This window comes from Phymastichus coffea, unplaced genomic scaffold (assembly GCF_024137745.1).
Source record: "Phymastichus coffea isolate CEN01 unplaced genomic scaffold, Cenicafe_Pcof_1.1 PCOF00117, whole genome shotgun sequence".
Classification (NCBI taxonomy): domain Eukaryota; kingdom Metazoa; phylum Arthropoda; class Insecta; order Hymenoptera; family Eulophidae; genus Phymastichus; species Phymastichus coffea.
In genome coordinates, this window is record NW_026706928.1 from 706,057 (window position 1) to 719,457 (window position 13,401).

A 13,401-nucleotide genomic window follows, 5' to 3' on the forward strand; every position below is an offset into this window, starting at 1 on the left:
AACCACGTAACCGCTTATCGAGGAAATAACGGAGGAATCAACGATATGCATTTTCCATTCACTCTGCAATCGTTGCGCTTGACCGTTGCGACCGAATAAATAATTAAATGCAATCACCTGACGCTCGGTAAAACAGCTGTGATGTCTCGCTGTGACTCTCTTAGACGAGTAATGGAAACCTACATGTGCATCGCGAGACCCTCGGAAGAAAAGGGAGCTCTTTATATATTGCAGCAGGTACCTCTATTCAAGCTGAGCAGGTAGCTACGGGATTATGTCTTTCAGAAGATCCCAACGTGACGAATACGACAAGAATCGATTTCAAAATATTCCCAATCTCTTGAGGAGCCTCGGAGATCATTAACCTACGCGGAATTTCAGGACATCGACGTCGACGGCTTTGGTTTCGACATTGCGAACGTCGACGCAAGAAAAAGTGAAGAGAAAACTTTTGTTTTGCGAATAAAAGTAGCGCTGATAACGTGCGACGAAAGAATAATTTATCAGGCGCGATGATGATTGGCATTCTAAAGTGAAGAAAAGATCGCCGCGAAGCGAGCCAAGACTTTTCGACAAGCACAGGAGTTTACGAATCGAGTGTTTCTTACCTTGCGCATTCGAATTAATGTGTTACGAGCGTTATCTCGGTAAATACATTAGAAAAACGTTATGTAACGAAAAATCTAACGCGACCTTTTGTGTTATCTTTTAATCGTGTTTTCTGATGAATGCTCTACTTTAAACCAATCCCGTGGGAGGAGAGAAAGAGAGTGTGTGTGCGCATAAAAGTGGCCGATTATTTTTAATAATCCGCATATTTTTTTGCCAACTGATGCCTTTGAGGCAACCGTTATCAACTTTTTTTCCCTGACTCTCTACACATCGAATAACAAACATTTATCGCAATATGCCCGATGCAGGAAAAAAAAGAGTAACGTTCGAAACGTACAGCAAAGAGAATCCAGCGGTTTGAATAATAATGCTTTTAAAAATAGCTCAGTAAATCACGACTTTTTCGAAAATCCTATAAAAATAGAATAAATAACGTTCCACGAATTCCACGTTGACTATTCGTCCGAAAGTAGTTGATTGTCGGTGCAGCATAATGTTTGAACGCCAGGAGGGGGCGTGTACGTCGTGTCGCCCTCCCCTCGAATCTTTTCTCTCGCTCGCTCGCACATGATTCTCTCTCCTCTCTCTCACTCTTGTCGACTGACTCGCGCTCTCTCTCGCGTGTTGGTGGCTCTCTCGTCAGTGCGCGCTACGCGATATCGCAAGCTGGTCGTGACTGTAGGCGCGCCTTTTTTTTCGTTACTCTGTTGTAATAATAATAATAATTCAGCTGCCGAGGGAAAAATTTACGAGAGAATAATAGCAATTAAAAAAGTGCTTTGTGTGTTGTTTTTGTTTGAGAGAAGAAAAAGACTCTCTCTTGTTCCTCTCTTTGGCTCCGTGTTTGTACAACGACGGTCATCATGGCACGGCCGCATCGAGAGTGCGATTAAATAAATAAAAAAAAGTAGAAAAATAGTGTTGTATATACCAGTGCTACATCCAGTACGCAGAAAGAAGAGAGAAAGGAGAGGAGAAAAAGTGTTAGGAAAAAAAATATATCGATGTTGTGCAGTTGACGAGTGCGAGAAAAGAGATCATGGCGTACAAGTACCGCGAGGAGATGGTGGGCAAGAGGTTCCTCTCGGTGAGCGGCTTCTCGAAGCTCAAGCTCAACCGAATTGCCGAGTGGGGTTGGCGTGCTGGAGTCATACGCGCTGCCAGCCACAGGGATAATCTTTGCCCAGACCTCCAAGTGAGTTATACTTTTTTTGTTATAAAAAAATATACACAAAGGGGTGCATTAACCTCCCGTGATAGGTCATTGTACGAACGAATCTTCGTTGTTTCTTCTTTTGAGTGTTTGTAGAAGTGGCTTGTATGTAAGACGACTCCGTGTTTTGGAAATCTTTAGTCTTTCGGTGTACTTGAGATAGTAATTTGGAGAATCGTAACGAACTCTTCGAAATTTTGGTGGCCAATAGAATTTTGAGTTTTAAAGTTTACTTTTTGTAAAGAAGCTTCTTTAATATTTCTCTGAATAGCTGATTTTTTTTGTATAATTTTTTTACGTACATATTTTAGATTAGAAATTTACAATGCAAATGAATTTTTATATAGAGTCGACTCGACTTATTACTTTTTACTATGAAATTGTGAATCAGTTTGCTTTCATTTCAATTGAATATTATTCGCCTTACTCATTGAAGACCCCGAAGTGTAAACCGCAAAAACAAATGCTAATGCCAGCGTCATCGACGCGCCACGTGCACGCCGCTTTTGAAGGGCACGGCGTCGAAAAAGTAACAACGACAAAAAAGAAAAGCCACGGCCTGTCGCCTCGCCGAGTGAAAAGAATTTCGAAGATTAGCACTATAAAGTTATATCCACGAGGGGAATCGACGTCCGAAAAGTTTGTTTGTTTTTCTGGCATGTGAATCAGCCGTGGCGCGCTGAGTCATTGAAAAGCGTACTTTTCTGAAAAATCTTGGGCACATTGGTATTTCAAACAGAATAGCGCGTTGCATAACAACTCTCACAACCTAAATTACAACTCCTTCGATGAATACAAGACTCTTTTCTAGTTTTCTTTTCTCTGAACGAGTCTTTAGAAGCGAAAAGACATTCAGGAGCCCCCACACGTGAAAAAGGAGAGAAAAAAGGCCAATTAGCGTTGCAAGGAAAAGCAGAGGCCTCGTTAAAGCCATGGGCAGAACTCTTGCGTAAGTCTCGTGCGCACACGCGACCGTTTGGTTACTGTTTTAGTTTTGTTGTGGTTTTTCTCCGTGAAAATTCAGGAACCATTGCTCGAAAATATAATGGGCCTTCGAATTTCGGGAAAACATTCGAAAGTTTCTGTTTTCACATAGATATTTCTGAATCATCACTTTCGTTATGAATTGTCTTTCTCTGCGTGCGTTACAACGAGACTCAGTAAGTTTTGTAACTGTAAAGTTGGCGAGTGTGAAAAAAGTTGATTTGTAAAAAAAATCCCTTTTGACTGTACGGATTTCTCGCAAGCATCTCTCATTCCTCGTGTTTTCAATGACGGTTGGCGAGTGAAATGGAAAAGCTGCGTCAATATTTTGCGTCGTGCGGAGGAAAACCAGCTTACAGTTTTCTCTCCCACTGATCTAACCGTTATAATTAAACGAGCACGCTCTAGCTCTGATGTGTGCTCCATCGGTTCGCGCTAGCAAAAAAAGCCCGCATTCTTTTAGGTCATTGTTTCTTGGGAGAAATCGATGGCAATTCAACTGGCGAGGGGTCAGACTCGCTGCAGGGCCTCTGACTGGGAGGAGGAAAAATCGCGCCTTCGCAAGGGGGATTCCGGCCAAACGACATTCCCGACTTCTTTTTCATTAACGGCTCGCTATAGGTCACGCACGCACGCCGCCTCGAGGACGCCGATTGATAGTCGCGCACGTGACGGCTTAGCCGAGCGGCGCGCCAACGCAGGCAACGCAGGCGTAATCCTCTAACGCGATCGAGGTGCGGTGAGGTGCGCTCTTCGCGAACGAAAGCGCGCCAACCGCGCTCCTGCCTCTGCTGAGGAAGCATCAACATGCCGGGGCTCGCTTTCCGCGAATCCGAAAAGCCGAGCCGTGCGCTCCCGAACCTGCGCCCTTCACTCTCCTTGGAGCGGCGATCGCTCCAGTTCTCCGAAACGGACACACGCGCGCGTAATAAACCGAGGCACGCAGGGCACCGTTAATCGGACGACGCGCTTTTAAGCGATTCCGACACGATCCACCGCTCGCCGCTGCGCTCTCGCGCGTCATTACCGCGACGACGAGCGCGAGGCGATAGCGGTGACGGCCAGCTACCTTCTGCTCGTCGCCCCGCGCGCTTAAATGCCTGCGTGGGTGCGCGATCGATGGGGGAAACGGCCGTGACTCGCCAGCAAAAATCGGCTCGAGAGAGGAGCAGGTCGCGCGCGCTCGGATTTGCGTATTCAGCTTTGGAGCGGCGCGGAAGCGAAGTTTCCAATGGCGGCTTTCGCGAAGAATCTCGTCGGCCGTTATCCGCGAGGAGGACGAAAAACGCCTGGAAGCGCCCTTGATTCAACGCTCGACCCACTTGAATGTCGAGCGAACGACAACTGGAGGAGCGGGGGGGATGGCCAAGAGTTGGATCGTCGCAAAATGCTCGAGTCACTGCCAGTGCCTCCTCGTCGCAACTCCGCAGGCAAGCCTTCGTCGTTCTCTCAGGCAGTTGCGAAGTAGGCTGCGTGTGCTTGTGCCGCGCGAGCGCAGTTACTTTCACTCGACCGGAAAATTCTTTCGAGAGCGCGCCTCGCGCGAGAGAACGCAGGGAGCTTTCGGCGACCACGGGATTCGCTTCGATTCCGCTTCTATCTCTCTCTCTCTCTCTCTCTTTCTCTCTCTTTCACTGTCAATTCGACGCGGAAACTTCGGAAAACTTGGAGGCCTCCCGGGACTCTGGGACGGGAGCGCAAGATTGACCCTCTTACGCGGCGAACGGCGTTGCTTTACGGGTAGCGAGCCGTCAAGTCTCCGCAGGCGCCTCGCGTGCAGTTCCATTCGAGGCTCGGGCGTATCAAAAGGCGAGAAAGCTCGCGCGAGCGTGAACGGAGAAAACTCGAGTGCTGACTACCGCGAAATTCGCCCGGCGAATCGCGAGCCCGTCGACGTGTCGGAGAAACGCCACCTGCAACGCAAGCGCACGCGACAGCGCCAGTTCCGCCTCATCGATCATGAAAAATTACATAAAGCATGTCACGTAATAGCGCCGTGTGCGCGCGCGCGCGTGCGCGAGAAGTTCTCTTCGCGCGCGGGATGTTTCGCGTGATAATTTCAAGGACAGTCTGCGCCGCGAAGGTCGCTCGATGTGCACGCGTAACTATAGCGCGATCACCGGCTATCCCGCTCCCAGAATGACGCGCCAGTTTTGGGGCGGCGCGCAACTTCGGAGCTCTGGTATGTTTGCGCGCGGCGCTCGATCGCTCGATCTATCGCCGCGCGCGGCCGCTCTCCCGAACAAAAGCGAATCTGGCGACTCGCTCGGTTTCGGCTCCGGCGCTGCTGACGCGTGGATCGAACGGCGAGCGAACGGTTCGATCTTCGACTCGCCGTCTTGACTATCGCCCGAAGCATGGCGAAAAATCGAGATTAGATGTGTGTACGTGTGTGGCGGGGCAGGGGGGGGGGGCGTGTCGCCGCGAGGTTCGAATGTGGATCAACTTCGACGCGTGATTGCGCAACTACTTGCCTCGACGCGCGGCTTCGTTCCGGCTTCGTGCGACGGCAACAGTGATGCCTACTTCCATCGGGGAATCAAGGTCAGAAACCGGAACCTCTCGCGCGCGCGAGCGGTGAATCGACCGACTTCGGGTAAACGGAGTCGCGAGGGGGAAAAAAAACACGATGGCTTTCCTTGCCGCCGCGGCTGCGCGGCTTTTGTGCCTTTTTTGGGGCTTAGCCTTGATGCTCGCTGCCGCCAGACCGCTTTTAGCTCTCGGATTGTTTTATTTTTCGCTCTCGAGTGCAGGTGGCAAAGATAATTGTGTTTGGATTGAGAAATGAGCTGACGCTTCGACGGACTTTCTCCAAAAACGTTTACCGATCGTGCGTCACGATGATTTTGTCTTGGCTTTCATCGTGGTTGCTTCAGTTGAAGTTGTAAATGAGGCGATATTCTACTACTGCTAACGCATAAATAAATTATAAGAAACTTTCCGCTCGTTACTCAATTATCGGGATTACCATCGATTCGAGAAACCAGATAAGTTTGTAGATTACAGAAAAGTCGCGAAAAAGTGATTTGTATCGTTTCTATTGAAATAAATAGAACTTATCGATGGAAATCATTTGCGTGTTTTTTGTTAACAGCAACGCGTCAATGGATATTTTCATAAAATTGCTCATTTATACGTTAAGTTTGTTAAAAGAAATTTCTTTGGTATTTCCTTAATTTGAATTTTTCGTTATTATTATCTCGAAAAAGTCTGGTAAATGCTTTAAAAAAGTACATTACAGCAATCCTGATTACTGACCAAATTTCATCAACCTCACGTTAATCCAATTGCTGCCGCAACTCGGCAGAGAGAATTCTATATCGCATAGCCAGACTTTGTCACGAAAACGTTTTTTTCCCCGGCAACAGATAAAATTTACGCAAAGCACTAGTCGCGAGAAAAACGGGCAGTGAAACGAATCACCAATGAAACGTCGCGATGCGCTCAGCTTTTTGCCAACCAACGGCGAAAGCAAAAAAAAAATCCACCACCGCGCCAAGTCGGAATACAAAACAAAGCGCCATTGTATATCGTCAACAATGAGCCATTATCAAAATACAATCTCGCTAGCAAATTCGCTGCGACTAGAAGAGGGAAGAAAAAGTTGGCATCGCCCACGCCAGCATTGCGAGAAGATTGAATTGCAATTCGAGAGAGAGAGAGAGAGAGAGCCGGAAATATGGTGGTTTCTCAAAATAGAAAAAAAAAGTAAAAAGAAAAAAAGTCAGGGAGAAGAAGAGAGGTTACAAGAGCTTCGTGGCACCTGTCCCCCTCGCACATGAATACGGTGCGCTGCACCGTTAGGATACGCGCACCGAGAGCCATTTAAGGTCCCCATCGTCGTCATCGTCGTCGTCGTCGTCACCGTCGTCGCCGACGTCGTCGTTGTCGTTGTTTGCCTTTCGCTCTGTGTACGTGCGCGCGAGGGGCGAAAAAACTCGAAAGGCGATCGTATTTCCAATTGCTGACGCAATTTCGTTTTGCCTCTCCGCGCGCGAGCAAAAGAATTTGTTTACCCTCTCCCGTGAGTGGTGCTGGTAACCTTGACATTTCGACTCGCGATCAAATGTCTCCAATCGCGAGTATTTCTAATGTCGTGCTCACTGGAAAAAAAACAATACGCAAGCTGGCCTATCACTAAGCTTTTGTTTTATCGTAACACCTCGTTTTCCACCCCGACGTTTCTATTTACCTTACAGCTTACTTGACGCGTGAAATTTTCGAGAGAGAGAAAAAAGACTATTCGATTGTCAATCTCCGCAATTGAGATGAAATGCTGCGTAATCGCTGGGAAAATAAATCACAAAGCTTATCTTAAATTTTTTTTTCCTCCTCCACGTGCACGGCAAAGAAAAGTGGGGCGACCGTACGTTAAATAACGCGGAAGGTTGAGAAAAACTCACCAAGATTCGAAGCCTCCACGAACGAGAAGGAAAAATTCCTTCTTCTTTTTCTTTCGATTTGTAGATTCATCTATTATGTGTCAGTGCAGCACCCCCTACGCCGAGAAGAAAAAATGTGTCCAAGGCCAACCCCCGCAGCATTGGTGAGGGAACGTTATGCCTGTATATATGTGTATACATATACATATATATATATAAGCGACTCTCCGTTGCCGAGAAGAGAGTATATATCTCTTTCTCTGTCGCTCGGCGGTCGTCGACCCAGTCGCGCGCTCGCCGAGTCCTACTTTTACGGGACTTTGCTCGGCCGAGCGGTTCTCTCGCTCCCCTACTCCTCCACATCCGAAGCGCCTCTGTACACATACGAGCTCATGCGTGCCTGTGGTGGATGACTTTCCGTGTGCGTGTGCCCCCGAAAACTATTCTTTCGGAATTTTTCCGAGCGCCGATGTCTTTCTTTTCTTCTCCGGCAAGAATTTATTTCTGATGGGTCTCTTCGGGGAAAGAGATTTTTCCTTTTTTCTTTTTGTGACTTGATTTGTGGGAAGCGATTAGAGACGAATCGCGGTGAATTCGTGAATTCATAATAAATGAACTCGATAATAATACAGGGAGAAGCTTCAGCGCTGATGAGAATAGTCAGCTTGATAATAATGCATTGAAACGAACAACAAACGCCAACCGAAGGCGAACCAAACGCTCGAATAAGGCTACAATGCGAAGGAGGCGAATTCTAAATCAAATCTATCTGCATTCGACTATGTACAAAGCGTACTTTGCGCGCAAAATAAAGATAAGGCTGCAAAACGAACAATGCGAATTTTTAACAAATAAACTGTCTTTGACGTCACACGTGTATGCTAATATCAAGCTTTCCATTCTGTCCGTTCGGGCATTGAAGAGAAAAAGAGCTTGTATGAAATATGCGCACGTGTGCGCGGTGCTTCCACGATAAAGAAAAAGACATAATAATAATAATTTGCCGTTAATCAGCTCGTCACTGCGCCGACTTCGTGGCTGCGAGAGAAATGACGTGTACCGCTTTCGAGCGACTTCCTCGTGCGGCGCGCGCTCGTTAACTGCCGATATAGAGGCAAGTGCGGAGATTCCGCGGTGGCGGATGCGCCCGAATTCGCGCCGCGCGCGGTAGCATTGCCGCCCGAGAGCAGGGCAAATTAATCCTCGGCGAGGAATCACGAGCGCGACTTGAAAACCCGCTCGCGCGTGTGTGCACTCTAAAGTACGAGTTCCGTTAGCGAACCGTACGTTCTCTCCCGCGCGCCGGTTGCACAATAGCCGGGCACCTCGACGACCACGACGACCACGACGAAACAAAAAACAATATTAAAAGCAAGCCTTTGGAGAGTCGAGCGTGTCCTTTGACTCATCGTTGCATAATGCCGGTGACCCCGATTCGCCAAGAAATCGCGCTCGGTACGTTCTCTCTCTGGCTTTTAATTGTTATCGTGCCACGGATGATACACGGATCCTAGCGCCTCAGCGCTCGGATTCAATCGCCCGAGGTGCGTGCGGGCGACAAGCGGACGAATCGTTGCGATTGCTGCCCGACGGCCGTTTCGCGCGCGATCGCGACGCTCGATCGAGTCTTGACGTCGCTCGACCTGCAATCGCGAATCGATTCGTGCCAACGCGAGGAGGAGGGGGAAGAATATAACCGAACTTTCCCTTTCGAACGCGCGCGCACCGCGAAACGAGCAAAACAAAACGCACCGGCGAATTCGCACGCTCCTTCCGATCGATCGCTTCGCCGTTCGCGTGGGCATTGCCGCGACCTCGGCCGTCGTAACCGCCGTATAAAGACGTGACGCGTGCGCTTGTCCTTTTTTTGATTTTATTCAGACACGCGAGAGAGAGAGAGAGAGCCTTGCTCGTTTCAGCTGCTGACTCGCCGAGTCTCGAGGTTTTCATTAGCGACTTTTTCGGCTTACTGCTGCTGATGTTTGGTTTGTGTGCTTGCTCTTCAATTCGTGCGTTGGGCAGTGATTTTTCTGCGAGGATATAAGCTGTGAGTGGATAGGTAACATTGTTCGAGCGAAGTAAGAGGACAATTATTCCAAAAGACAGAAAAGTCTTTAGCTTAAAATTAATACGTTTGCAGAGAATTTTATGCGTGATGCGTAAGGTGAGTATACAGTGATAACAGACCTTTTTATCTTACTTTTCTTTCCTCTTACTTACTTGTTGACTTTAATTACTTTGTCTTTAAATTTTCAATAGATGAATTAATATAAGTCTGCTTAAATAGTTACGTATAAGATATATTGTATAATTTTCAACAGTAATATAGGTTGAACTGTATTGATAAGAACAGTAAACATTTACCGTCTAACTTTAACGATGAGATGTCAACATTTTCATTCAACCCGTCGGTATAAATAAAAAAATGTACATCTCGAAGTTACAGCACACACAATGTCAGAGTTTATTTCCACGATAATACATTCCGCGCAAATTCTTTCCGGGTTCCCGTGCACTTGGCTTATCCTAACTTTAAAGATTGCCAAGATTGACAAAAAGCTAGCGATTCGAGTTTTACCAACTCGTAAAGCTTCTTGGCAGAAATTTTCCAAGCATAAAACACCAGATTCCCGGGGGGGGGGGGGGGGGGAGAACGAACGAGCTGAATCATAATTTTTACAGTCGCAAACGCACGATCGCCCAAGGTAGTCCGATAAATTCTGAGCGTTCGCGCTGCGCGTACAAGCCACCGCAAAAATAGGTGGTGAAGCCGCTTTATAATAAATCCGCGATTTTCGCAAACAAGCCGCGGCTCGATCGAACGACGACGCTCGAGGACAACGAGCAGAAAGGTATTTCAAAACGATGCGCGCGCGCGCCAGCAAGGATAAAAGGAAAACAAACAGCAGCCATTTCCCACAGCGGCGTTGAAGTTTCCACGCGGCGGCAGCGGCGGAATGACTTGCGAAAGCGCGCAGCGGCTGCGCGGCCTCCCTCTCTCTTTGCGGAGCGATCGCGCACGACGAAAGCGCGCCGATCTTGCACTTCGAGGCGAAGCGACGCGGGGCCGGCCTTGGGTCGAGCCGAGCTGGATCGCCTGCGCCGCGGCCCGAGAAAGCGCGCCCGCCTCCAGCCTTGACAACGCCGCCGGAGCTTGCGCGTGGAAAGCGAGCGGGACGCCCGGTAAACAATGACGCCGGGGCCCGACCCAGATTCTAAGCCCACGTAGAGAGCTCCGACGAGGGCTGCGCGCTTGCATAACTCGGCGCTCGCGCGCCTACGCCGACTTTTTGTCTCGCCTTCAGATCCGATCGATAAAGCGCATTGTTGCGCCGAGGCTCGGCTCTCCTGCTCGCGACCTCGTTCCTACGCTCTCCTCACTTTTTTTCACCTGATAATCAATGGCTCGTCCCGCGCGCGTACACGCGGCCGATGCGCCGAGTCTCACTGGCAGCGCGCGCCCGGCGACTTCCATTGTTTTCGCGCCGAGAGCAGTCGTCGTCGCGATGAGAAATTAAGAAAGTGAGTAGTGGCCTCTCTCTCTCTCTCTCTCTTCCTCGCCTTGCCGCCTCTTTCAAAAATAAAAGCGAACTTTTCCCGTCGTTATGGCTGTCTTGACGACGCGTTGCGCGATGCAACGCGAAGCGAAACGAATTGCTTGCGAGGATATCGTTGAAAGTGAACTTATTTTTCCTGCTCTACGGCGACGATTGCTTCGCTTGGTGAGCCAGTTGGATAGAAGAAAGCTAATAGAGTGGGATAATCTGGAAGTCAAGCTCGACTGTCAACAATTGATGATTTTTCTGGAATTTTGAAAATCGTTAAACGTGTTAGTTTCTTCAACATTTTTTACTTTTTTCGATTTTTCACCAATTTATCGTTTTGTATTTTCAACATTTTTTGACATAAAGTCTTACAGTAAGTCTTCATTACACAAGCATATAATCAACAATATTGTAAATTATTAAAACTATTATTTAGTTGGAGTAAGTTTCAATCGAAATAGCACATTGAGACCAGAATTAAGCCATGATTTTGTCCTATCCGATTAAATCAATTTTAGAAAAAGTAAAATGAGTCCGATAATTTTCTAAATTCCATATTTAAAAAAATTTGAATTTCAAACTTTGTTCATTCCTTACGTAATCTCGTAAATTACATGCTAATTTGTTGTTGATGTTGTAAACAAATATAAAAAAACCATAATGGTAAAAGTATTACATAAATTAATATTAATAAAACATTTTACAATCGAAAATTACAGAAGGCTCTCTTTTTCGTGCGAAGACGGAATGCAGCAATTCTATGTCGAACAAAAAGTTAACTTTGATGATTAAAAGTTGATCCACAGCTCAAGAATTATCTCGACTAATCAATGTACTATGGCAATGCCGAGATGGTCAAAAATAAACTCGAGATTTCGTTTCAAAATTTCGTCGAAGTACTCGAAGCGAGCGTCTCATCGAAAGTTTATCAAAGCTTCGTAAAAGCCTCAAAGATGTCGACAATTTTCAACATCATTCCAAAGTACAAAATAAATCACAAGGCACGACGGTGTCATCGAATAAGAGCATTCAAAAATTTTCACTTGACTTTTGGACAATTGACTTAAAAAAAAGAAAAGTATTAATCCCGTCCCGGAATTCGAATCGGAAAAAATGTCGGTCATTTGTCACGTGCGCCTCGGGCATTCAGACATGTCATTCGTACGCGGCACCCGAACAGGCCTCAATAGGAGGGGGAGCATCGCGATAAACGGACCACCGTCTCTAGCCCAATGCGTCTGGCTGGCTCTCTTTTCAACTTTTTCATTGCCTCCTTGGACGATGCTTTTGTGCGTACGCGCGCGCGTCTCTGCGGGCCAGTTAGTAAACGGTCATTGTTCGTCACACCCATCTCTTGGGCTTTAATCGAATTCCAGCGAAGATGGGCTATTTTTCTTGCTCCCGTTTTCCGCCCCTCGTCGCGTCGCATCGGCATCCGGCCGATTTTCATCTGCCCGGCCGTTTCTCTTCCGCGCGGGGGCGCGCGCTCCTTTTCTCTCCGACGACGATGAAGCCCATGGGGAATTGGAATCCGATCGAGCCTTCCGCGCCCGTGATAATTTTTTTTCTCCTGCGATTGATGAATTTTTGTTTCTCTTCACCAGGTCGCGTCGATAGAATCCCGTGTTCTTATTCCTCGCCTGTATCAAAGCGCGCCGAAGGTAAAATCCTCGATGATTCTCTCGGCGTACGAATTTTTCAGCCGCGAAGCGAATGGTTTGCCCGCAAAACCGAACAAATTAGCGAGGCGTCAGAAGCCAACTGAAATTGGAGAACAAAGCAAACGCGTGTTTTCCTCCCGCCGCCGCAGCACGTCTCCACGAAAAAAAATTCCCAAATCGAGCTCTCGACCCAGAAGAGGAAAAAAAATGCAGCGGGCGAGAGAGAGAGAGAGAGGTAAAGATAGAATGGGAAGCCTCTCTCCGTTTATCGAGGACAGAACAGGTTCGAGCTCGAGAGAAAAGGGAGGAGGAGCCCCGGGTCACTCACCCTGGTTCTACAAACAGCCAAACACAGCGTGCATCCCCCCTCTCTCTCTCTCTCTCTCTCTCGGCGTTTTTCTTTCCACAAGGCCATTCGTTTCGTGAGAAAAGAAGAGCTTGTGCGAGCCCTCATTCGCCGCGGAGCGGGTGGTTAGCCGAGGATGAAAGAGCAAAGCTGGGACGAGATCGGCGTCTCTGGCGCGGCGACCGGCCGAAATTTTCGGAGGCGAACGCGTCCGCGATCGCCGCGCGACGCGCTCTAAAGATAGCCGCCTTATCGCCGTCTCCTCTCTCGACTTCTTTGCCCTCTTCCAATCGCGCGCGCGCGCACGCCGTCCTTATCTCGGCTTGCGCGCGGTGCTTGCTTCTGGCGCGCTGCTGTTTACGTAATCGCGGCAGCGGAGCGATTGCGCAATCGTCTCGCTTTGGCCCCAGGCATACCAAGCGGACTTGGTCCTCTTCGTCGGATTTTCCACTGGCAATTGGATTCGCAAAAGCCGCGCGTACTTCCTCGGCTGATCGCTCGCAGCGCCTTTACGGACAGCGACCAATCGGCGTCTCGCGAGGCCTAAATTATTCGCTTGTCGATCGTATGATGCCCGCGTGATCTCGGCGGATCGGGAGGTGCTGCGGACCGTTCGACGGGCTCGTCGTAACGTCGTACGCAGCCCCGAATCCCGAGA

The 13,401-nt window shown here is 48.3% G+C and overlaps 1 protein-coding gene across 1 annotated transcript in view; it reads left to right on the plus strand.

Moving 5' to 3' along the window:
• Nucleotides 1-1,279: 1,279 nt before the first annotated feature.
• Nucleotides 1,280-13,401, plus strand: part of LOC131670881 (probable JmjC domain-containing histone demethylation protein 2C) — a gene marked incomplete at its 3' end in the record, with an annotated part of 31,463 nt that continues 19,341 nt past the window's right edge. Inside the window, exon 1 of the mRNA XM_058946857.1 lies at nt 1,280-1,807. Within this exon, the coding sequence (XP_058802840.1) occupies nt 1,652-1,807 (156 nt within the window). The remainder of the gene's footprint in view (nt 1,808-13,401) is intronic.